Source organism: Varanus komodoensis, unplaced genomic scaffold (assembly GCF_004798865.1).
Source record: "Varanus komodoensis strain SLA01 unplaced genomic scaffold, ASM479886v1 scaffold22, whole genome shotgun sequence".
Classification (NCBI taxonomy): domain Eukaryota; kingdom Metazoa; phylum Chordata; class Lepidosauria; order Squamata; family Varanidae; genus Varanus; species Varanus komodoensis.
Genome location: NW_025335606.1, coordinates 11,326,854 through 11,352,874, shown reverse-complemented (window position 1 = coordinate 11,352,874; position 26,021 = coordinate 11,326,854). Strand labels below are relative to the sequence as shown.

The window sequence follows — 26,021 nt, the reverse complement described above, 5'->3', positions numbered from 1 at the left end:
AACTTGAAAAAAAAATAATTGTGCATCAGCAGTGTGTCTAATGAACAGGAGGCATTACTCAGAGTTTACAAAATGCGAGAGATCATCAGAAGCCCAAATGGATTTACTGCCTCATGCTGTTTTGTGGCATAAATGCTCCAGCTAAATCTCACCTTCTTTCAATTGCCACCAAAATGAAATTTACAGTTCTTGATATAGGTTTCACTGTGTATGCCTACCAGATTTTTCATATTGTAATTTATATAGCCTTCTGGTCAATAGAAATAAATATAGCTTTTTTTTCCCTTTTAACTCCCTGCACAGAAATCTATACGGAGCTCAGTCAAGTCATGGAATCCAAGAGGATGCTCACACAATCTCTGCGCTTCAGCCTGCCAATTGCTTTAGCAGTACATTAACAAGACCGTATAGTTATTTAAATTGTGAGGACACACACACATCTTCATTTCAGTATATACCCCTTCCATTAGCTTAAACAAGAGCAAATCAATTCAAGAAAAATAAGAAATATTTAACATCTCTCATGGTACAGAACACCGCTCCGCTAAACCCACGTTTTCTGTGAAACTATTCACTAATCAAAACTGAGGCTCAACTGCATGTAACTGAGCTAGCTCACATTTACCTCCTGCCACCCAGACTTCTCCCTTTGTTGACATTTAGTAGGTACATATATTTCTTGTTTCTCTCTTACTCTGTAAATACCATGTACACTGATGACATTTTGCAATTACTGCATTTTGCAGGGAGCTCTCAGGAAAGAACTAACTTGGACTCTGCCATCAGGAATGAAGCATGGGAGAAAACCAACTTGGCTTGACTTCTCCATCTGCTATATTTGTAATCTTCACGAAAAGGTTTCGCATGCAACCAGCAGGGGCCATGGCCAGCAGACACCCTATGAAAATGAGGACTTGCCAGTAGAAATTGTGCAGATGTCTATTATCGCCTGCGCTACACAAAATCTAAAACAAATGCATATCTTGCTGGAAGAACCAACCCCTTGACAAAGAAATTAAGCCTTTTCTTTTAGAAATTAGCACTATCACATATGCAATGCTTCATCAGTGTGACGATACATGCCGGCAATGGGTGTGTACTCATATGAAAAATAACCACATATTTACCTGCTGAGATGTCATCATCCGCCAGATCGTGTTCTTCTTCCTGAATTTTGGTTTCAGATCCCAACTGCTCAGGACTAGCAGTAGCAGTCTGAATAGCTTCTGTGGTTACTCCAGCTGAAATATCAAATCACAAAGGAATTAAATGCATGCCCGTGTTGCTTTGAGTGAGGGAAAGGATCTTTAATCTGCATGTTACAGCAAATATTCATCACATTAAATAACCAGAGAAATAAAGCCGGATTTCAGATCCTACAGGAATCAGATGGATTCCCTGAAGTCGGATCCGAAGAGCAGGCCCTCCAATATGACAGATTTAAATTTCAGCCTCATCACTATGTGCTAGGATACTTAAAAACAGAAAACCCTCCAAAGTAAGTGGTGCTCTCACAATCTCGTATGTTCGCTATGGTGTTTTTGCAGTCTAGCTGCAAATCACTGTCAAAATAACGCTTATCAGTAATTTAATCTTCATAACCAATAACAAAATAACTGATTATTTTTTCACCAAGACCAGAATCCATGTGTCCCCACTGAACACAAGAGTATTTACTTGTATGTAAACAATGTATGAACAGACATTCATACTGTTGGAGTGTAATATACCCAATGGCCTAAACATTTTCTCAAAAGGGTTTTATGAGGATTTGTTTTATTCCGCCCTTTCGAATAAAGACTCAAATCCTTTGGTGGTTAGAGCAGTATAGTTTGGGGGGTTTGCCTGAGTCATCATTGTCACATGAAGTTCAGGTGGCCCCAATGGCATGGAATGCCTTCTACAAGCTTCGGCTGGTGGCCCAGCTAAACCCCCTACAGATAACCTGTTTTCATTCATCTGTGCTCTGCAAACCTCCAAGTTAGGTTGTTCCACCCAATTCAGAGCTGTCTTCAAGGTTGAAGACAAGTGTCTCCCAGCACTACCGAAGCATGCCATGACCTAGGGTCTTCGGCATGAAAAGCCCATCTGCCACCACCACAGTGTATCTCTTCCACAAATCTTGGCAATGCTCCTTCAAGAGATACTTTCTGTGGAAAGGAACTGCAGTGCACTGGAGTGGCTTCACTCCCGCCTACGCTTGTGCTCTGACCTTGGCAGATTAGGAAAACCAAGCGCTCACTCAAGGAGATAGCAGAGGAGGCAGTCTTTCAAAAGATATACAGGGCCCAATTAAGGCCCCATCATGTGGATGAGGTTCTCCTGTTATTGGGTTAGATGCTTTTACTAGAATGACTGCTGTGCTCAGACATACACACATGCACACAAACACCTTCTCCTGGGAGCTTTGAAAACACACTGAAAAGAAAGCCACATTTCAAAACAAACACAAACCAAATTTCAGCAAGGTATTCGCTTTTTGTTGATTTACAAGATTACATAACATGCTTTGGTTCTTCAGAGATGGAAGGGGACACATGAAACATACCAAAGCAGAGTTTCCTTGGGGCCGCTTTATGTTTAACATGGCAGGTTATGTTTCAACTAAATCAGGGAAGGGATGCCAGCATGAGTGAAGTGGCAACACCCCTAACCAACTGGCTGCACCACCTTGGGTTGGTCTCACTGCAGATATACAGCTGTGTGGCTTCCCCCTCACATATTACAGGAGAGGGGGAAAATACACAACCCACGATATCAGCTGGAGATGACAAAAATAAAACTCTACCTTTTATTAACTAATCTATACCCACATAGTATGATTTGTAATATCACTGCGTTTCACATAAGGGGATATATGTAAGGTGTTAAGCAGCAGAGGCTACATAGAGATCAGATACGTGTGTGTACACACACATGTACACACAAAGATACTTTTTAAAAAGCATTTAAAATATGTTAATGTGTTTTTAAGAAATGTTTATATTTTGCTGTGACTAAACTTGCATACAATTCTCAAAAGTTAAACAAAGCCTTCAAGTCTGTGGAATTTATATACCCTGGAATATGCTAGTCTGTTTCACAAATTCAGAAATCATTTGAATTTGTTCCAGATTTTTCTGGCATCCCTAGTTTCATAATGTTTTATAATTTATTATACACTGCTTTGGAATTTTTTAAATGGGAAGACATGTGTAAATATTTCAAATAAATAAAAAGGCATTAATGATATTTCTTACATAAAGATCCATTATAATATTTATACTTTAATACTTCCCAGTATAAAATTTCTACTTTTTAGTCTCCATGAAAAAAGACGCATTAGACCTCAAACTCTGATCTAACTTTCCATTACTCATTATAAACCCACCTAGTGTGATAACATGGTCCACACAAAGGCATAAGACTTAGCTACATCAGACCTGGCAATTCACAGAATGTACTGGTGCTGCTATGGAACTTCCTAACATTCGTCTTCTCTGGGGCTCTTCTATCCTTTTGATTCCCAACTTGGGTTACATGGAAAACTACAAAATACTGAATTCCCTACATTCTTACCCCAAACTTTCTACTGATGCTTAATGGAACATACAGCATCTGCCAGATTGTCTAACTTACGATGAAGAGCTTCTGGAATATCCATTTATTTGCATGAAACCTTAGACAGCTGAGTCCAACTTACAAATGAAGAATACTGAAATGATGAATACATCTGAAATATGCATGCAGTGTAGTGTGGTGCTGAAGAGCACGGGACTGGGACTCTGGAGTTCTGGGTTCTAGTCCCCACTCAGCCATGCTGCTACCTGGGTGGCTTTGGACTTGTCACAGACTCCCAGTCCAACCTACCTCACAGGGTTGCTGTTGTGAGGTTAGGACTGAGAGAAGGAAAAAATCATGTAAACCACCTTGAGTTCCTTCAAAGGAAAAAAGGCAGGATATAAATACAATAAAGAAGTAGACAAATGCACAGTTCTCACAGTGACCATGATGCAATGAGAAACACGGATAGCAGAGCATTGCATTTACATAACCGTAACAACCATCCTCTTTCCATTTTCCCCCCAAAATGGGATGATCCTATATAGGCACATGCCTGTAATTCCAGTGTTGAATGTACGACCTCATATTGGCAGCCGCACAGGTCAATGTGAGCTGGACAGTGTCATTAAAGTAGCCACCAAGTTCATTATACATTTGTTGTTGCGACATGCCATCAGGTCATCTCCAACTTATAGATGAATGTTCTCTCTCTCTCTCTCTCTCTCTCTCTCTCTCTCTCTCTCTCTGTGTGTGTGTGTGTGCGCGCGCGCGCGCGCGCACGTGTGTGTGTGCACATGCATGCATGTTTTATATAGTTATGTATTTTTATTATTATTATGAAGGAGCCATGACCTAGAGTGCTAGCAGATATGAACATGCTACTTCAAAAGTTCTGGCAGCTTCCATAAAAATCATACCATCTTATATTTAACATTCAAAAGCTGGGGTATATTATTTATTATTCACAAAACAAGTCATCTGAGAGATTTAATCTGAGCCTCCATGAGAGAGAGAGAAAAAACATAAATAATATAAAAAATGAGCGCAGACACAAGGAACCCAAAGACAAAAAAGAAAAGAAAATGTGAAAAACAGGAATAAATCAGATGGAGACAGACTGTGAAATATGGTTCCTTTTTTGAAATAAAGTCAATGAACAAGTATGCATTACCAAGCCTGACCTCCCTATTCTCCAATGCTTTCTAGATAACTGGTTAAAAGTAATTCTGACAAACCAGTTTATTCCATATACTAAAAGAAGGAAAATATTTTACACCTAAAATATAGTAGATGTGACATGTTATTTGAGTGCTAAATAGGAGTGATCTTATTCAATTCCTCCACTCCTCAAATGAAAAAAAAGAATTCTTAAAAAAAAAAAAACTCTCAGTTAATTTGCTCCTATGCAAAATGAGGAGAAAACAATCTAAGAGGAAACATCAGCTTATCTGCAGATTAAGATCCATGGATGGGATGTGTGCCAACACTATGTACAACGCTTAGGACAAGGAGCATGGTCTTCATGGTGTTAATCAGGCAAAGAAAGTTTCCTCTTTCCAAAGAAAATGGCAGCAACTTCTATCATTATTTTGGTAAAAATTTGAGAACAGTCCTATTTTTTTGGAGAGCATTTTATTTGGCTGATGGGTAGTCTTCCTAATTGTAAGATGGCTACAATGAAATTGTGTGTGTGTGTGTGTGTGTGTGTGTGTGTACGCTGTGATGATATGGCATGACTGCAACAGGCCCAGAATTTCGGTTTGCTGGCTCGTAGTCTACAGTTACTTTGGAAAAGATATATGTGCACTGTGATGAAACCCCTTTTCAGAAGTTCTAGGAATCCACATGGTTTCATAGACATTCTCAAACTAAAAAAACACAACACAGCAACTGGAAACTGCACGAATGCTTGGTTGCAATGAATAACAGAAAAGCCTCACAACTGCACAGACAGTTTGCAACTCTCATATGTTAGGGTCTCAAAACAGCCCACCTGTCCAACAATGAGCAGATGAGACCTCGGCATTTGAATGAACTTCTTTTAAGAAGCCAGGTTCATCACCAACACCTGATTGTTCAAGTGTACATCGTTCAACATTCAGTGGTTTGCAACTCAAAATATGAAGCATGCACCAAAGAGCCTTGGACTTCAGGTTTCACGCATGCAAGTCATCACCTGAAGTGGAAGTCCCTACATGATGAGCATGAATGTATGCATCCAGAGACACCATGCAGCGCTCAATCCTGAAGAATGAAGAATAATAGTAAAACAACCAGTATATATTGGGAAATATGTCACTGAACTCTAATCACCCACATAATATAATAATATAATATATACAACAATAACATAATAATAGAATATACTATGTCAGTGAACTCTAATCAGCCATCAAGTTTAGATAGATTTCTTTTCCAAAATAGCTGTAGGCTATGAGCCAGCGAATGGATCTTCTGGGCCTATTTCAGTTTTGCCATCTAGTTCCCATTTAGAGCTAAAAGAGTTGTAGCAAATGTGGCACCAGGAACAAAAACAGGAAACAAAAAAATCTTGCTGACAGACCACTTTAATGAATGGCAGGGCTGAGGTGCTGGCCAGAACTGAATGTATTTCTTTATTAAATTAACATCCCACTATTACAATAAAAATAGCAGCTTAGTTAATAGCTCCCAAAATCAATAGCAGATGAGGTGTCAGAGACTGGGGAGTGGGCAGTTGCCTGGATTATACATCGTGGATGGGAATCTACACCAATTCAGAATCAGATGGAGAAAGACATAAACATAGAATAGTCATAGGAGACATTGGGTCAGTAGTCTGAACAAATTAAGTAGCCAAACAGCTGAACCAGAGGAAAATCCACAAGTCAAGCTAAGGGAGCTTTACTCATGAGACAAGGCGCAGAGTAATAGTCAGGAAGCAGAAAGCTAAGTGGGCAAGAATACCAGGGATTAGGTACACTGAGGAACAGTGAAGTGAAGTTCAGGCAGCAAGCAGAGCTTAAGTAACTTCTGCTTTGCACAAGCCGAGATGAACACACTATTCTCAGATGCTTATGAGGAATCCAGAGTGTGGACTCCACAGGAAAGGAAAATCTTCAGGCTCCAGCACATAACATGGACCTTAAAAATCCTGGGTGAAGGGCAAACATTTCCAGTGTAGGATCAGGGAAGAATGTTTTCATGTTTCACTGTTTCTGTAGTGACCAATATTAAGCCAGAAGGAGCTTGTTTTTCTCTGTAAACATTTCTTTTTCTCATTGTTCCTACTGGAACTGAATTTACTTGGCTGAATTACCTTTCTCTGAATGAAATTTATGTTGTTAGACTTATGTTTGCACGCCCTTCTCCCATTTGAATGTTTATCTACAACCAAGTGCATGGATGTTCGGCGTTTTGAGCTCACAAGCAAACATTCAGCTGGAAGCATGGAGAGGTTTTTACGAGAGGGGACTGAATGCACCCTGAGAACTTCGTAATGATGCACAATGATAGGCTGAAATCCTGAGAACCATTATGCATACTCGAAGTCAATACTATTTGTGCGCACACAGCCTGCGTGCAGCATTGCAGCCTTAATTTGAAAGATACAGATATTGATACATGCGGCAGAATCATTCTTCTTCTAAAGAAGTTATTGTCTCTTCTTTTGCTCATATGGATTTACAGGATCGTTTTGAAGGTTCAGACAGTACAGCAGCTTGTTTGTATTTCATACCAATGCATCCGGCAAGGAATTTTTGTTTTGTTTCCTTGGCATATTACAATGGGGGGGGGACACAATTTGGCATAAATACTATCTGAATAATAAGAATTTAACAGTATGGGAGGTACAAGAGTGTCTGCAGTTTATTTCCAGACAGAAGGTTGAAATTGATTGGAAACAGATTTCTGCAGTGACTGACCAGTACTGCCCCACTTTCCCCGCAATCCTTATGACAGACAGACTGCCTGCCTCACATTAATTCACTTCACACTATTTCTATCGATCCACAGTCGGTTCCCTAGTCTCTTTGCACACATTGCCTGTCTGGCTGCCTGCATCCACATCAGCACATATACACAAAGGCCACAGAAAGATAACCTTTTGCTTTCCATTAAAGACACAGTAGCCATTTTTTCCTATCTGCAGCAGCATCAGATACATAAAATATACCAGAATTTCTCTTGCCTGCTGGACAAATCGAGTGCTCAAAGATTTCAAGAACAGCCTGTGTTAGAGTCTCAAAAACAATCATTTTCACATTTTAAGAAAAAGATGTTGCTCTGGCCAAGGGAGACGTGTTTGTGTGTGTGTGATGGTGGTTGGGGTGGAAGAGGAAATCCTGGGACAATAGACATATGCTGCACAGAAATCCTTCCAAAATGTCATTTCAAGTTGAGAAAATCAACATCACGCAGAACAATTTGAGCCCCTTGTAACCATAACAGTTTCAAACGTTCATTTTACACCAAACATTCCACCATGTCCAAAGCCCAGCCTCGATTAAACTAAATATGTATGTACAGTAACTCTAAGGACAAGGGATGCACAAGGAAATACTAATGATGCATATAGGTTAACATCCACATGGTAAGGTTTACAATACCCCATCTTCCCTAAGAGTCCAGGATAAGCATCCTCCATGCACCAACCTGTGCGTCCCCTTTGCTTTGTCTTTTTCATTCTAGACAAACAGGTGACAACTCTAATTTGGGGTTTCAGCAGTCCAAATAAAGAGATAGATTTATTCTTCAATCTACATTGCATTGTGCAGCTAGGAGGCACAGCTTAGTGTATAAACTCCGAATGCCTGACATCGTCCACAAATTGCTGTCTAAGTCAGAATTAAGGTTAGATGCTGAACTTGGGATGAGATGCAAATAAGCAGAGTCTTCATGATACAAATCCTCAAGTGTTTGTGGCAGACAGCATTCTTTCCTTCCTGAATCTTCTAGAAATTTCTCCACCATTTCTAAGCCACTGGCACTGTAAAAATGTCACAGGTGTCGTAGAAGAGATGGGCTTTTAACAATAGATAAATATGGTGCTTGGTGGTGTAAAGGCCATAAGTGACAGGTGGAGCAAGTTAAGAACAGGAGAAATTAAGAGAGGGTGGAGCTATGCACAGGAAAGCTGAAAACCTAAATCCTAGCCTATTGCAAATCCAGATTGCCAAAAAGCCTCTACTTTTTCCAACATGTTATTCTCCTCATGGACAAAAGAAGGCAGCTAAGAAAACATGCAGTAGTAGTATAGAGTTCTTTCGTCTGCCAAACAAAGACACAGCACTACGCTACATTAATGGAGAAATACTCGGGGTGGGGAGTTTGAGCAAAAATCAATCAGCACTGAACGAAAGCATATTATGAATGTTCAGATGAAAAACATAAAAATTGCCATGTATTTGAATCAGCGAATGCAGAAAAGTGCTTTGTAGTAACTTTGTGTGGGAACGAAACACGATACTTTACGAAGAAGGTAATATTTATAGTACAATCCTATGCAGAAATAAATCCCACTGAGTTCAATAAAGTTTATTCACAGGATTGCAGCTTTAATTTTATAGATGGCAAAAGAATGATATTTTAGTAAGCTATGAAACGATGTGAATCCGTCATTAAAATTATTAAATTGATTTTATAATCTACAATACATTTTATTCACCTTTTTTGTATAATTCTACTAGCAGCATCGGTGTAATGTTGTTTTTGCTAGTCAAAACAAAAAAAAAATGTTTGCTCAAGAATTTTAGAGTCAGGTGCACAAAGGATGACTCCATGCATGCAATGGCTGCCACAATAAGCAAGGTGCAAAGAGCTGAACAGCAATTCTGTAAGAGTGCAAAAGGCTTTTAGGCAGGGTGGCAAAAGGCAAGAATACTGCTAATCATAAGATGCACATGAGACTGCATCCATGTTAGTTGAACTTAAGTCCAGTCATTTCAGTTGTTCACATTGCAACAGCAATACCCATGGGAATAACCAAAACCAAAAAGCCTCCCAGTTGAGGTGCAGAGTCCGGTCTTTTGCATGCATCGCTATCCCAGCACCCACATAAAAGGTGGAGTGGGAAGAATCTGGTGCCCAAACAGAAAGCTGTCTTAACAAGCAGATAATAACCTAAAAGAAAGCAGCAGTCAGAACATGTTCCTTGATGGATTTCCGTAACTGCAAAAACCAGAGCAGACACAGAAATAGTTCAAATTCAGAAGGTGCTCCAGGCATTAGCCTTGAAATGCAACATCTGCCATGGCTGTTGACAACTATCAAAAACTGCAGTGGGGCAGAAATTACTGATTAGACATAAACTACTACTGCAAAGGCCAGTGAGCCAATGAAACTCAGGAGGACTACAAAGGCTTCAAGTAATTGGACATTGATTTGGGGCATTAGACTTTGAAATATAAGAATATACATAGCTGAACACCAAACACCAAGCATCTATAATCTTTAAGAGCTGAAATGCTGAGGTTGTAGCTACAGTGCACAATGTTCACATCTTAGTAAAGTTCAGGGCTGGGTAAGACAATGAGAAAAGTTACACCTGCCTGCCTTTCATTCAGAGCAACTTTTGTCAAAAAGAATCATTAAAGCTTTCTAGTAAAATTTAGGAAAGGAAAGGAAAGGAAAGGAAAGGAAAGGAAAGGAAAGGAAAGGAAAGGAAAAAAGTATGTTATGTTCAAAAGTCTTCCCAGTCCTCTTTTCTTATATGTTCTGCTGATTACAGCAACACTAGGGAAGGGCTAGGAGAGCATTTCTGTGAGAGCTCATCTGGTCCTGCTGTTCGTCTTTCTCCTAAAGTCATAATCCTCTCATTACGTCACCACAGCAGGCTAGAGAAGCTAAAAGAAAAGCATAACATTATATGCAATCTGAATTTCTTCTAATGGGGGTGGATGTAAGTTCTCTATAGACTAATATGCAATCATTACAAATACTTTTACATAGTTTCACCCATCTATTTCAGAAGTGGTGTGTTTATGCAGTTTGACAGGGTGCGCAAACCATCATTCAGTTCTCCCTCAGATAGCAGGGGGAAATCTACCCAAGCCATTAGAAGTGGTTACTTAGGAAGGGGTTTGTTCTTCAGGGACGCTGGGGCAGAGTTACTGCTGAAGTCAGGACCACAGACAAAGCAAAACAGAAACAAGGCAGGAAGGTGAGAGGCAAATTCGGGACACTTGTCTTCCTTGCCCCACTTGGATAATTATCTCTCCCCACCCTGAAATAAGATCTAAACAACTTAAATTCCTTTCTTAGTGGAAAAGTCACCATGAGAGTCAGTAATACGTAGGAGGAAGGAAAGGTATGATGACTGATTCCATTAGAAGTTAAGGTGATTACAAGGTAAGCTTCAGATGATGCCATGCCCTTTCCCTTTCCCTTCCTGCTTGATAATTTTCCTGGCATTAAGGGCTTTCTTCGCTGTGGCCCCTTTCCAAACGTCATAGCAACATGCCCTACTATGTCTGCTTTGTACTTGGAGCAAGTCTGGAGGCTGTTCTTCCCCATCTCCCACCTCTCACCGCATACTGGACTTCCACTGTGTCACAATACAGGTTGCTACTGGATTCTTATCAAGGAAAAGAATATGCACAATCACTGAAGCCAGATAACCATTGCAGTGCAAGGGTTAAGGGTCTCAGCCAGGAAATCCATGGTACAATCTCACAAGAACCATTATCTAAACAAAGCTCTTTCATGAGACTTTGATTAGTGGGGTTTGGGGTACCTTCATATTTTCCAGCTGTTACATCCACATTTTTGTTCCATTTTTCCATAGCAGTAGGTGGGAACTGTTCGTTCAATGACAGTACATGAATGGTCACACCCATGGACAACAATGGGATGGAGGTTAAACACACCCTGTGTCTCTGATTACATGCAAATACGTCCATCCCCATCCTTATGAAACGGATTGTAGCCTTTCTAGTATGTTGCATAGGATTCAATGGAGGCCAATAAGAATGGAATCTACTCTTATTAACGTAACTTCATTCTTTGATTTGTATATTTTCCTGTATTTCATAGCACAATTTCACCCAAATGTGATGGAACCTAAACATCAGGGTTTGGGTAGGTCTTCAAGGTAGGTATGGGAGGGTGTGCGTATGTGTGCACGTGTGAAGCCAGAAACTGTATTGTCGCAATTTGAGCTGATTATTCTGTGGCCTACACTCTGGTATCAGCAAGAAGAGATCTTGATCTTCCTCCTTGTGACAGTACTTGAGGTACTTCAAGAGTGATATCATGTCCACCCTCAGTCTTCTCCTCCCAAGGCTGAATATACTTAGTTTTCTCAGTCTCTCCTCATAGGACAGTATTTCCAAACCCTGGATTATTTATTTGTTCTCTTCTGGACCCCTTCTAATTTTTCTGTATCTGGGAGTAATATGATCTCAGCAGCTGACTCCCATAAATGTTCAAGCTGCTACAACCTACACCAGCTGTGGTTCTGAAATCATCCTTGAAAGAAGCCATATTTAGAGAGCATGATATTAATTTAACCTGGGTGTAACCAAGGCATGTATCTGAAGCCACAGGAAGTGAATATCCAATGTGGTTGTGGAAAGTGGTGACCAGAAGGCCAATGACACCCAGCTTGAGTTTTCTGGGATATCAGCACTGTAAGAGGCTATACACATCCTAAATTGTTGCCTAGATGCAGTTATGGCTTGGATGAGAACTAATAAATTGAGGTTGAAGCCTGACAAGACAGAGAACCTATGAGCTGACCATTCCCAGATTCAGGAACTGGGCTGTTAGCGTATTCTGGGCTCTTTGCCTATTCCAAAGGAGCAGGTACGAGTAGTTTCAGGGTGCTCCTGGGTCCATCTTTGTCATTAGAGGACCAGGTTGATGGGCATACTCATGGCATGCCTTCCAAAGTAAGGCAGATACAGGCTCTTCTGGTGATGAGGGGTCCTGAGAACCAGAATGATCAGATGTTGAAACAGAAGAGGAGGGGCTTATCTCAAGGGCACCCTCCCAAGGTGACCAGGTGAACACTGAGAATAGTCAGGATTTACAGTTGAAGAGAAGGGTCATACGAGAACTCCTGCAGCCAGTTGAGCCTGACACGACTCTTGAGCCCATGACACAGTGTTGGGAGAGACAGGCCAAGTACCTAGAGGGGTGATGGACTGGGAAGAGGCTTGCCTGCCTACAAAATGGACATTTACATAGGGAGAGGCCTGGGATATTCAAAAGGAGAATGCTGGGAAGCAGTTGGCTCAACAAACTGCTCTATGCATGCTCAGAGACTCATTTTTTGTTGGCTGGGCTTACTAGAAGTGCACTGGAGAATAAAGACCTTTTCCCAAATATGATCTGTGTTTTGAAAGTGCAAAGGGAGGAAACCTGGCTTGCATCACGGGTAATCTCAGTGGCTTGGAGTGCTTGTTACCAGCTTTGGTTGGTATGCCAACTATACCTGTTGCAGGGGAAGGAATAATAGAGTCACAGTGATTCATGCACTGATAGCCTCACAACTGAACCACAACAATATGCTCTCTGTGTTGCATGCCTCAAATGCCGCCTGAAAACACACCTTTTCTCACAGGTGTCCCCTGGCATGTAATTAGGCAAAGCACGCTGTTCCATTTAACTACTCTTGTACTGTGCTATATGATCATGATGATAATGGTAATTGTTCTGAAAACTGTATTTTAAAAGTGCTTTTAATGTCATACCTAAACCTCTATCCAAATTAGTGGATTTCTCAATCTATGGTACTTCCATCATACTCACATTAAGCTTTGGCTTCTCAGCCCACAGACATTCCAGCACAGAAACCAGATGAGACTCATTCAGGGCTTCTACCACCTCCCCAGGAGTCACATCTTTTGGATGCTGTCAGTGACAGTAACCTGAAGCAAAGCTGCAGATATGGACAAAAAGTGTAGTATGTATCGGGAGTGTAAATTTACATAAACCTGATCGAACGGCTGGAGATTTTTCGGCTTGAAACCTGGCTTCCCTTTTCAGCAACACGAGTTGCTTCAATTGCCACTCCAAAACAAACCGCAGTGGCTTGGACAGTTGCTCCCTGCGAGCACACAAAGAGCTGTGCTGTGGATACGTGTTGTCTTTGTTTCTGTACCAGAGCCACGTCCTTTCCACAATGTCGTGCTATAACTTTCAAAGCCACTTTGGGACCGCAAGTCCTGAGACTTTCTGTCCTTCTGATGGCACAGTGGAGAAAGCAATAAACCTTCGTGGACAGCAGCTTGCCCACCCCTACTGATCTTCCCTGAACAGTGCCCCTGAAGGAAACATGGGCTTTTAGGGCTCAGAAGCTTGATAGCCAGTGCTGTGTATAAACTAACGGTGGCTCCTAAAATCTCCTGCTATGTCCTGGTGCTCCACAGCAGATTTCAGGGGGAGTCTTGGCAGGCAAGTCATTGCCCTTTTTGCATATAACAGGAGCAAACTGTGGGTTACATTTAATTCTTAGGAATGCTTTGGGCTGTTTAACCCACATTGAACCCATTGTGCCCAGACATGTATGTCCTTCTGACTGGATGTTGCATATTCTGTGCCAGCGCATGCTAAGTACATGATCTGGCCACAGTCTGGGTCAGCTTGATGAACCTACAGTTTGCCATCATTACATGGAGAGGCTCCCTTGACCGAAAACCAGAGAATCACTGTAAATAGGTGAACATCAACTAGATAGTTTCAAATAGTGATGGAACATCCTATCAAAGGAAAGTTATTTTCCACCCATCTTCTCCCCAACACCTATGTCTCTTCAGGGTCTACCAGAAGAAGATATCGGTTACACTGATTCTAATCCTGTCATGTAAAATAATTTGCAAGCTTCTGGAAGTTCTGAACTACTAGATAATTCCCTTGCTGGAAGAGCAGGCCACAGTCAGTTAATACTCAAGTATGTTCCCATTATTTCAGGGTGCCTATTCTAACTGCTGAAGATACTGAAGATGAAACTCAAATACTTTGGCCATCTAATGAGAAGGAAGGACTCACTGGAGAACAGCCTAATACTGGGAACAATTGACAGCAAAAGAAGGGGAGGCAGAGGATGAGGTGGCTGGATGGAGTCATTGAAGCAGTTGGTGTGAGCTTAGGTGGACTCTGGGAGATGGTGGAGGACAGGAAGGCCTGGAGGAGTGTTGTTCATGGGGTCACGATAGGTCGGACACGATTTCATGACTAAGAACAACAACATTCTAACTGCTTTCTATTAGTAATTCTCTCTCGTCTCAAAAAGATAGTATCTGAATTACTGGGACCTCCAAAATATGCCTTCCTTATCCTCATACAGACATACCACATTAACACATGGAGAAACTGGAGCTAAATCACACTGCTCCACCACTACTGCTTCAGTGATGGATTGACTGATGTTCATTACATCTATTACATGGAACAAATGTGGCTGCATGTTGAGTCATCATTTTATACATAAAGACTTCAATCCAACTTGTCCACTTGTGGGACAGGCCTTCCCACTGCAACCCCACATGCACGTTCTGGTACTTCTGTGGAGGGTCCCCAAGTACATTTGGTGACATTCATGAGAGCTGTCAGGACAGTCACGGTTGGCTAAAACCCAAGGATTTGTAGAGGTACTAAAAGATGACTAAGTACTATTAAACTGCAGAACACAGTTATATTACTGCATTATACTGATTAAATCTTGCAGTTTATTTTATATATTAATACCCAACAAATTATTTTTAAAAGGTACAAATGCTGAACTAATTTAAGATGCAATCACTGCCTAGAGCTAGGGCTTTTAGAGAATTAACTTGTAAACATAAAGTACGAACAATATGAGGGATTGTAATTACATAATTTTTGTGATGAATGTTAAATCAGCAGATGAAAAATTACAGGAAATGCCTGGCAGGCAGACAAAAGACATTGTTGCATTTATATACATTTATGTTATTTTATTATTATTTAATGTAACAAAAAATTCTTACCAGTCTTTGGAGTTTAGCTGCAGCAGGAAGCTGCATACAGCAATGGACAGATATGTTAGCTCTGATTTTTTAATGTATGATGAATACTTTCAGTTAACATGCAACTGAAACAACAATTCATTAAAATATTTTATATACCGGATTCATAACAATGGTAAGAGACTTAACAAAGTTTTCCTTCTAATTGGCTATGGACTGATCACTAACCCAAGAAGCCACTTTCAAACACACTCTATACATAACACAATCTATGGATATTCACTTGGAAGTAAGTCCCAGTGAATACAATATGGCTCACTTCCCAGCAACCTGAAAAGAATTCAACCTGAGTGTGGAGTTAGTAACCACTAACATTCGCTCTAATAATCGAAGGACCTTCAGTTTATAACATATTGATCTTAATGAGACAAAGTTGGGTAATTTTGACTGAACTTGCATTGGGGTTTGTATTTTTAATATTAAGTATACACAAACTTTTATCAACATTTCTTTATAGCATCTTCTATTATCTTTTTCAACTATTGCCGAACACAAGACACAAACCAAGTGAACAGCCAACTCTTATGTTTTCTCCACTTTGAGACTGAGTAAAAATTACAGGTCTCATATAGACAACTTCCCGCTTATTTTTTCCTTTGCTTTCTCTTCCCTTGCTTTTTCTAACACCAAACCTGATGAAGAGTTCTGGGCAGTTCAACAGCTTGCACAGCGATTTTGCAGCGTTTTTGTTGGCCACAACCAAGAAGTCATATGGGTTTTGGATTCTTTAACAGAGTTCCAACAGTTTGGTTTTCATATGTGGACGTGTTTTGCTAGAGCTTGTTGTGTGTGTGCATTCTGGCAAACCTCAGGGGCGCACACAAGAAACTAACCGTTTTGGCAGGACTGACAGCTCAGCATCCAAGGATGAAATGTGTGCAGGGGAGGTTGCCTATCTGGCAGGACTGACAGCTCAGGCTCTGATAACAAGGTGATTGTTGAAACAGGCCCAGTTCCAGCTGCGGCCCAAAGCCCGGCATACCTGTCTGTGCCTGCTGTGAGATTAGTTCAAGGGCAGCCAAGGAGGCCAGTCAACCTCTCCATGGGAGCAGGAAGAGCAACAACATCTTCAGGGAGAAGATTTAGAGATGGGGAGTCTACTGAACATGGCACCCCTGCATCCAGAGGAGGTGGACTCAATAGTCCATCATCACAGTGTAGGGTGGCCCAGTTGGGGTCTATGAGGGAGGAGAGCAGGCATGCCCAGTTCCACAGTGCTCCTCACCCCAGGGACAGATGCAGAAGGATTAATAAAGAAAGCTTTGGGTGAAGAATGTCAGAGAGGGTTCAACATTTCGCTTTGTGTATGCTCAGAGACTTGCATGTAAAATAAAGGTGCTTGGCAAAGAAGTGTCAATGACGCTATTACTGTTGGGAGGGAGAAGCATGCTTCATGACAGACTTTCTCATCTACATTGCTACATACTTCCCATGCATGCAAGCAACACGGAACAAGATCCCTTACTATCTCACAGGAATCAAATCTAATGGAACCATAAAGACTAGAAAGGAGACACCCAAAAGAAATGCAATGCAAAAAGAGAATGGGAAACGTCTTCACTTAAATTCAGTGTGTTTCAGAGGCAAAAGCACCTTTGCCAGGGGCAACCTTGTGGAAATGTAAATGCTGAAAAATGGCTAAGTCAACTTATATTGCTGACAGCTATCCTTCCTTTGCCACCTGGCAACAAAGGATGCAATCCCATGATCCTTTCCTGAGAATGAGCCCCATTGTAAACAGCAGGATAAAACATCAGGGAAAACATCCACAGAATTGTGACACAATATTTCAGTCCCGCTTATCTAATATACTATCTAATCAGGAATGATAGTAAAAAAAGCAGGACCAAAAGGACATGAAATGCAAGACTGCTATTTTAAGGAAGAAGATCATACAAAAATACTTGAATGTTTAAAACCAACTCATGGACATTCCACACCCTTAGTCAAGCAATTGAATATTTCTGTATGAGCTGCAGCGTACAAGGCAACAAATACCTCTGTAGTCACAGCTTACTAATTAGAACCCATGGTTATCACGCCAAATAAGTTGGCAGATGTATATTGAAAAACTGTATGCCATGGATAATGTACCATCCACAATCTTCCCCACGTGCCAAAATTTGAATGCAGGATGGCAGACTAAGATTTTGACCTAAAACTGGCCTGCATAGCATAAAGTCTCAGGGGTCAAAATGTAGCTCCTCCATCATTCATTTGTAGTTCCCTGGAACAATCCCCATTATTAGAGTTCCGTTCCCACAAAGGGATGGGGAAATCCATGATCTGCTCAGACCTGTGAACAATGATAATTTCTCCTCTCCCTAGTCCCAGAGATATGCAAAGGACCTAGTGCCAGAATGCATATATGCCACACAGGTCTTCCTGTGTCTGAAGCTTCCTAAAGTAGCTGGAAGACCCCTGGAAAAGTAAAAGGAAAAGTGTTCAGCAAGAAAGGCAAAAGGGGAAAAAATGAAGCAAGGGAGAGTTTTCATAAAGCATGAGGAAGGAAACGGACATCAGACTTGAGGTTACAGAGATCTGTAAGGTGTGGAAGAAGAGGAAAGAGTGTCTGTGCATGCTATAGGGCAGCGATGGCGAACCTTTTAGAGATCAAGTGCCAAACTGTAACCCAAAACCCTCTTATTTATCACAAAGTGCCAACACTACAATAAAACCTGAAAACTGAGGTTTTACTTTAGGAAAAACTCATAGTTAGTCCAAGCAAATGGCAGCACACTGACCGGCCATGCAAAGGCTCGGACGAATCGCAGCTAATGAGTTGCGGCTTGTGATGTCATTGCCTGGCATCACTACTCCTTTCTGAGCATGCACATGACCCCAATGCGCACTCTTATCCAAAGCTCGGCTGCTGGGGCGACGCTGGCGTGACTTGGCTTGCGTGCCAACAAACAGGGCTCTATGTGCCCGCTGTGGCACGCATGCCATAGGTTTGCAAACACTGCTATAGGGTGTAGAAAAAAGGAGAAAACATTTTGAGAGTAGGATACAGAAAGTGAAATGGTGGGGCATCAGAGTGTTTATCTATTTCACATACACCTCTGAGGAAAAGTTCTGATGTCAGTGACCAAGCAATGCGCTCTGCTCATGTGCAATATGCGTGTGGACTTAAAATGTGCCATACTTTTTCCACAACTAGAGTGCAGCCCTTATTAATACAAATGTAAAGCTGTCCTCAGAAAGATCCGAGTTGTACACTCTGTTCCTACTGACACCTACCAACCTGAAGTAATGCTATTACATTCTGACATTGAACACAAAAATAGAAGTGAAAACTTTTGGCTTGTTTTGAGTGCAAAACACATAGGTCTAGAAGTCAGAGGACAAGCTCACGTGATTTCAACGGCAGCTAAAATTCTCCTGATCAACTACTAATCTAGTCTTGGAAAAAATAAAAGGAAAAATGGAGCCATATTTGTCTTAAAGGCTGTTCCAGAAAAGAGAAACTACGGCAAAGGCGATACACAGTAATGGAACACTGGTCATCATTCCTTCCCTTCCCTTGATTAGCAGCACAAACCTTTTATAAAAAAGCTTGCTTTGAACCTAATTTTGAATTATTTTAATGCTGCATTATATTTATACATTATTTTATAGTGAGTCACCCTGAAAACTTTTCATGACACAATGAAATAACATAAAAATACCTTAAAATACCTTATAATACTTTATGCACGCTATACATACAGGCTCTGACAAAGTCTGCCTCAAACTAAATCCTGGTAAATATATATAAAGCTTTCTAGACACTGGTCTATTGCAGGGATATGTTCCAGCATTCATGTGCTGTGTTTTGTAAAGCTCTTTATTTCCATTAGCATTATAAAAAGCTCAGTTCTTTAGCAAATCAGAAATAGACTAATGGCACAAATCAATATCATACTTTTCGGCACAAATATATTAGGCCATTTATTACAACACCATTAACAAGAAGGTGTTACTAACAATTTGAAACATTTTGTACCCACAACCCTTGCATACTTTCTCCCTCTCTTTAAAAACAGTTTAATGAAACTTTCCCATGAGATCATCTAGATCAACTAACACAAAAGCTTGTGTTATTGATAAGATTTTCTAGAACTCATTTTCAAATAATTACATTTAACAAATATTCTACTCAGTTTTAATTGCATCCCGAAACATCTGTTCTCCATTTATGGCCTGTTCATTCTATACAATTAAACCCAACACCTGAATTATATCATTAAGGGTAATGAAGGAAAAAACTATCACATCAAGGGGAAAAAACCCAAATGTGTACAGTGATAAGCATTAAGGCTTAATGGAGAAATAATGACAAAACACATTTAAGGACTCTTGCCTGTGATTTAGTGTGATAATTCAGGTGATGAACCATGTTTGGTACACAGCCAGTAAAGCAGAAATCATGATTTAATGGAAGTGTGCAAAACTTGGTTTATGCTAACTGTGGTTTGGCACAATATTTAAACTGATATATAATTCAACTACAGTGGTTCCTCTGCTCCCAGAGAATTCCATACCAAGTCTTGCCACTGAAGCACAAGATTAGTAAGGGGGCTTTCTGAAAGTACGGGTCTACATCTGTTTAGGGTTACACAATTTAAACTGCTCTCCTATAGCAATCAATCCCCCACAGTTCTCAGCTAGCCATACTGACTGAAGAAGTCTAAGAGTAGTAGGACTTTTTTTCTGCCAGAAATGCATAGGTTTGCTTTGATGATTTAATGTAAACATATTGGGTTATTGATAACAAAAGGGCATTGGTATTAACCATGCATGTAGTTTTGAGATTTTTATTTACACCAAATAATGGGCTGGATCCGTGCATAGTCATACTTACTGTGCAGCCCTACTGGAATCAATGAGGTAACTCCAACTTCATGCTACTGGAAGTCTGTTACAGTGATGGGACTTTCTTCTTTCCTCTCTCCTGCAACTCTCTGACACACTAAATTCTGCTTCAATGGCTTTCCCAGCCCTCCAGAACAGATTTTGAGAATGTGTGGCAGACAAGCAGAATGACCCCTTCCCAAATTTGGCTGATGGAACTGTTTCCTGTGGCAGAACAATAGGCACTGGATTTAACCCAATGGCACCTAAGTTAGTCATGACTTTAAGTATGCATGCTCTCTCTGGGTCTAATCAAACACTCTGTTTCAATTTACATGTAAAAATACAAAATATAATATGCTTTTTCTATGAAAGTTTTGTTCTTATTATATTTCATCTAAATGCTTCTTATATTGCTATAGCACATTCCCTCTGAAAAGAAGCTGTATATCTGAAATACACTGAGTTTAGTAAATATATTTCTTTGCACCTGGCAGCTTCCCTCCTTTCTTCTTCCACACAAAAATGTGCACCTTGTTGTACTCAACAAAACTTGTGCCACTTCCAGTTTCTTAATTCTTTACAGTGCCATTAAGCTGACATTTGTTCTTGCTCCAACAGGCTAACATGATGTTCCTTGGGAAGTGTATCATAATCTTATGACTCAGGGCGTATTTGTATACTGGAACTGGAAGAATCGCAACAAGGAGATACTTGTCCTTCATATCCATGTGGTAAAAATAGTGATGGTGCTGAGCTTCAGGACAGGATTAGGCAAGCTCTGAACTGAATTTCAACAGTTCAGACCCAGGCCAAGTCCCACCCTGGACCATGCTGAGGTTTGGCCTGGCCTGACCTGGGTTTGTTCTGCCCCCACCTCACCACTGCCACAAACTCCCATAATCGTCACCCCCTCCGATTTCCCAAGCATACCATGCAACCACAGCTGCAACTGGGCTGATCCCCATCGGAATGGGATCCAGCCTGACATGGGTTCAAAGGTACAACAATATCCTTTTCAGCATTTTCAAAATTAATTGACTTTTACCAAGTTCATCCCTTAACAGGTGAGGGAAGCTGCCTGATATCAAAAAAAATGGGCCATGTAGAATAGGATAACAAGTAACCATCTAAGCACGTAAGAAGAGCCATGCTGGAATAAACTAAGGTCATCTAGTCTAGTATTCTGTTCACAAAGCAGCTAAACAGCTCACCCACAAGCAGGACACGAGTGAAACACCATCCTGCTCATGTTCCTCAGTATGAGGATCATCTGCAGCTTAACACTGGATCTGAACTGTGATTAATCCATAGGCTATTAAACTAGCTTGATTCAAACAAGCCATCGTTGAAATTAACCAAAGTATAGGGTTTCATTCCATTTGGTGTCATTTATTACATTTCTGAACTACCCAAGAGCCACAGTTTTTTGGGCAGGTCAGGCATAACACTAAAATAGAACGACGTTTCTCATCTTCTCCTTACAGCTGAGGTAGAGGAGTAGAAGAGTGAAGGGGACACACAAGGCCAAGGGGCACTGGGGCTCATTCCTGTCATGAAAAACGCTGGCTCATCAGGCCATCTGAACATAAGCCATGTATTATCCAATCCTGGGTTTTTTGAAAATGTAATCATTTAACATAAATAATATTTGTGTCAAAAGAAAGACAAAAATGCTAAGATTATTTTTCCTGAAATTTGTTCTTGAAACAAACAGAATGACAGTACGCAAATCTAAATTAGATATCCCATTTAGTTTTAACAAGATTTTTATATGTTTTTTTAAAAAATCAATTAACATTTAATATGTATTGTTTACAAAAAGAAATTCAGTGCATTTGGGTAAAACAATTCTCATTATCATGAAATATTTTATATATAAATGTGGCACCCAAGTTTTGGAATAGCCTTCCTGGTAAGGTTCCACCGGGATGCATATGGCCGTCCTTTTGACGTTGGGTGAAAACCACCTTATTTTCTCAGGCATTTTAGCCTTTGAATGTCTGTTACTTTACTGTTACTGGTAACACCGGCCAATATATGCAGATTCAGGATAGATCAGGATGATTGTGACAGACACACACACAAACACATATACAAGTATCAGTATACAATGTATTAATTATCCTTAATGTTGTATTAAGGATAAATGATATATCATGTTCATGTCATAGTCATTGGTATTTTAGTCACCCTGTTCTAGACTTGCAATTGTCCTCCAGCCTTCCAGATAAAGAACCGAAAAGGACCGCATCCGATCTATGCTAAGGCTGTTTAGCCCCTACGAAGTCCAACCACAGTAAAGAGCTGCATGAGGATGGCCCGAGACCTGAGCACTATTCAGGAAAGGCATGCTGAGAATGCAAAGATAACTCCAGCAGCAACCAGCAAGATCCATAGAATTTGTTTCTGGATCAGTAACTATATTACAAGCAGAGAGGGCCAGAGAGAGAGAACTACCTACAGAAGAATCTATTTTAATCATTCCAGAAGGTTTTTCACTAGAAGCCTGGATATAACGGAAGTGGGCACAGATAGCTTTTGAAAGATCTGTAACAAATGCAGTTCACCCAGACACGACATTCAACGTCTGAGGCTTTCACTGGATGCCACCTCCAAGGGAGACTTGGCTGGCAGCAACAAGGAGCAGAGTCTTCCCTGTGGTAGTTCCCAAATTTTGGGATAACACCCCCACGTTGGTCTGCCTGGCACTGATTTTACTTCCTTTGTAGCACCACTGCTGGCAATCTACATAGCACAGAGGGGTTGAGGGTACTGCCAGTTGTTTTAGCAAGCCTAACAGGATGGGTTGGTCACAGTTGCTTAAGTAGTTAAAATCCGGTTTAAAATTTTTGAGTTATTTTAATGACTGCCCCCCCTGCCATGCCGAAACTTATATTTCGTATTTCATTGAAATGTTGCACACTGCCCAGCTAGGCTATTGGGTGCTATAGAGATTAAATAAACAAATAAATAAAATGTATGTTGTCATACTAGTTCCATGTTAGAGTCTTGAGACCTTTGGTATGGACAGGGTATAAATGTTTTAAATACATTTTAGAATGGTAAATGTTAATACTAGTGTTCTTTTTTGCATAATTATGAAATTAAAAAAAGCAATGAAAAGTGGGTGGAACAGTCTTGAATGGGACATCTCCTTTGATCATTAGATGCCTTTAATGATAAACAGGTATAATTTAAGCTAGTGAAGAGGTGTATTTTAATCTATTTTAATGTTGTTCCCTGCTCCCCATTTCTGTGCAGGCCATATCTGGAAATGGCTTGTGCTACTGCTTGTATATTATTTATTTATTTATTTATTTATTTATTTAGGAAGCTTCTATGCCACCCCATTTGCCAAAGCCTCAAAGTGGCTCACAATAATAAATAAACACAATATAAAAACAATACAATTTGAGTCGACCTGGCCAATAAATAAATAAATATTAACAATTAAAATAATGTTTGAATAAAAAGGTTATGGAGACTTGTACGTATGATTTTGATGAGATGGCATCATGATAACATATGTATGAAAGCTGTGCAGTGCTGAATGTCTTGACATTTTCCAGTCCTCAGTGTTTATTTTGCAGTTCTACAGCTCACAGCATGCAGCCATAATTCTAAGGATTTTTTTCTACCCAAGCACACACACCCAAAATAAAGCTTCCCCTATGAAATATATATATTTTCACAGTTACTTTGCTGATATATTTCTTAAGCCCATTATTTTAAGTAAGTGTGGCTTTGGATTATAAATGTGGCTTTCAGAATACTTACGTGATATAACACTGTCCATATACTGTGGTAAATAGGGAGCCCACATGTCAATTGTTTCCTTTCTTCCTGCCTGTTCAATTCTTCTCAGTTCTGCTAACAGCAAGGCCTGGGCAGCTTCTCTGACCTGCAAATAGAACCAGATTATATGTTTGCAATGGCTCTCCCTAATATCAATGGGTATTTGCAAACTTGCCCAAGCAAAAATCATGGGGATTCAAAAAGTGTCTTCCGTTAAGCAAGTTAAGGAGTAGTTCCAGGGAAAAACATGTACAATGCAGAGATATAAAAATAATTCTATATTGGCAGCTAATGGTAACTAGTGCAGGCAAAACCACAGTTTGTAAGATAAGTAGCACTCTTTTAGAAATGCTCTTTTTTTGCAAATCCAGCAACTTCATTCACTAAGACCTGATATCACCCATTCCCATGCAGGAGAATTTAGTCTTAGTCAGCTCAGTAACCCACAATTAGTCCGAGGCCTTCATCATACATTATCAGAGCAGAAGAACAGGAAAAGCTGCTGTCCTGAGGCTTCTTACAGTCCTGCTTTTACGAACTGCAAATAGCAGAACCACATGAGCAAGTCCAACAAAATGGAAGATTCTCAGACAAATATGAATTAGCTTCATGAAGGAGCCCATCTAATTCCAGCAGTGAGTATAGAATCAAGAAAAGCCACTGAGACAAATTCACTCCATGCCACTATATGAACTGGTGCTTAGGCACAGTTTAAAAAGATGACAGGGGTAATGAAGAATCAAGCATTGGCCAGAGACACTGAACTGTTTCCTAAAAGTAATGGTATTTGCTTAAAATGCGATCAGTACAGAACTTGGTTTGGGAGGTGCCGGATTGCATGTAGCTTCCAACAATCCATCTCCCACTCCAGCATTCATGAAAATTAAAGCTAAAGCACCCATGACTTTTGCTAGGTGCTTACCAGCTACATTAAAAAACAAAAATGCCCTTCCTTCTGCCAAGGCCTTGGCAAGAAGCAGACTAGAAACTGAAATAAAAGATTAGTCAGGCACAGAGGAAGGTTTTATCAGCCATATGTGCACGGACTTCACCACGCTGCACAACGAGAGCAGCAGATTTTCAATTAAGCTGAGGACTAGCTCAAAAACTCTACTGTAAATGTCACAGGTCTGTTCCTCGTATATTTCTTTTAAAGCTGCACAATCAACATATTTTTTTTGCCACAACAGCATAGATGTGATGTCAAGGCCAGATAGTCATTTATCAAAAATAGTACATGCCAACCCCATTTGCCGGCTAGCAGAGTTACATTCAAGCAACTCAGCAGCATCTCTATAAAAACTGGCTTGAGAAACCTCTGAGCTGAAGGCCTTTCTCTTCACCGGAACAAAAATGATTCTGCAATTTCAATACAGTAGAATCCTGATTTAATGATATAGTTCTGATTTGTTCTGTCTGCCATCATTACCCACTTGGACAAAATGTAATGGCATATCAGAAATTAAAAGCATGGCCAGGGAACAAATACTAATATGTGCATAGCAGCTTTCCACAGCAAAGAAATATGTATAAAGGAATGAGAGTTTCCTGGGTAGTGGCACAGAGTTCTAGTCTCCATACATGTCCCTTCTCCCTTGTGTCCTCCTTTTAAAAATAAGCGAAGTAGTACTGAAAAGGATAAAAGTTTGCAGCAGTTATTCAACTGCTGATGCATGAAGAGACAACTAACGATGTGCAGCTTAAGCCAAATGTATTGAAACAGTATGTAGCTTATGGGAATAAAGGCCTTTGGTATTCAGAAGTGGTTCTGCACCTTCTGATGGAACAACGATGACATCCAGTGGCTGGCAAGATTCATCATGTCCTTTGTGGTAATCCTGTTCTCTGAAGTCCACCTTCACATCTAACTACAAT

At 40.4% G+C, this 26,021-nt stretch overlaps 1 protein-coding gene across 3 annotated transcripts in view; it reads right to left on the bottom strand.

Annotated features, from left to right (window-relative positions):
- The window catches only part of WDR7 (WD repeat domain 7), a 234,924-nt gene that overhangs the window by 155,905 nt on the left and 52,998 nt on the right, over nucleotides 1-26,021 (bottom strand). For all 3 annotated transcript variants that reach the window (XM_044431250.1, XM_044431252.1, XM_044431251.1), the window contains 2 exons: nucleotides 24,129-24,252; nucleotides 1,128-1,241 (listed from right to left, as the gene is read on the bottom strand). In XM_044431250.1, coding sequence (XP_044287185.1) covers nucleotides 1,128-1,241; nucleotides 24,129-24,252 — 238 coding nt within the window. The remainder of the gene's footprint in view (nucleotides 1-1,127; nucleotides 1,242-24,128; nucleotides 24,253-26,021) is intronic.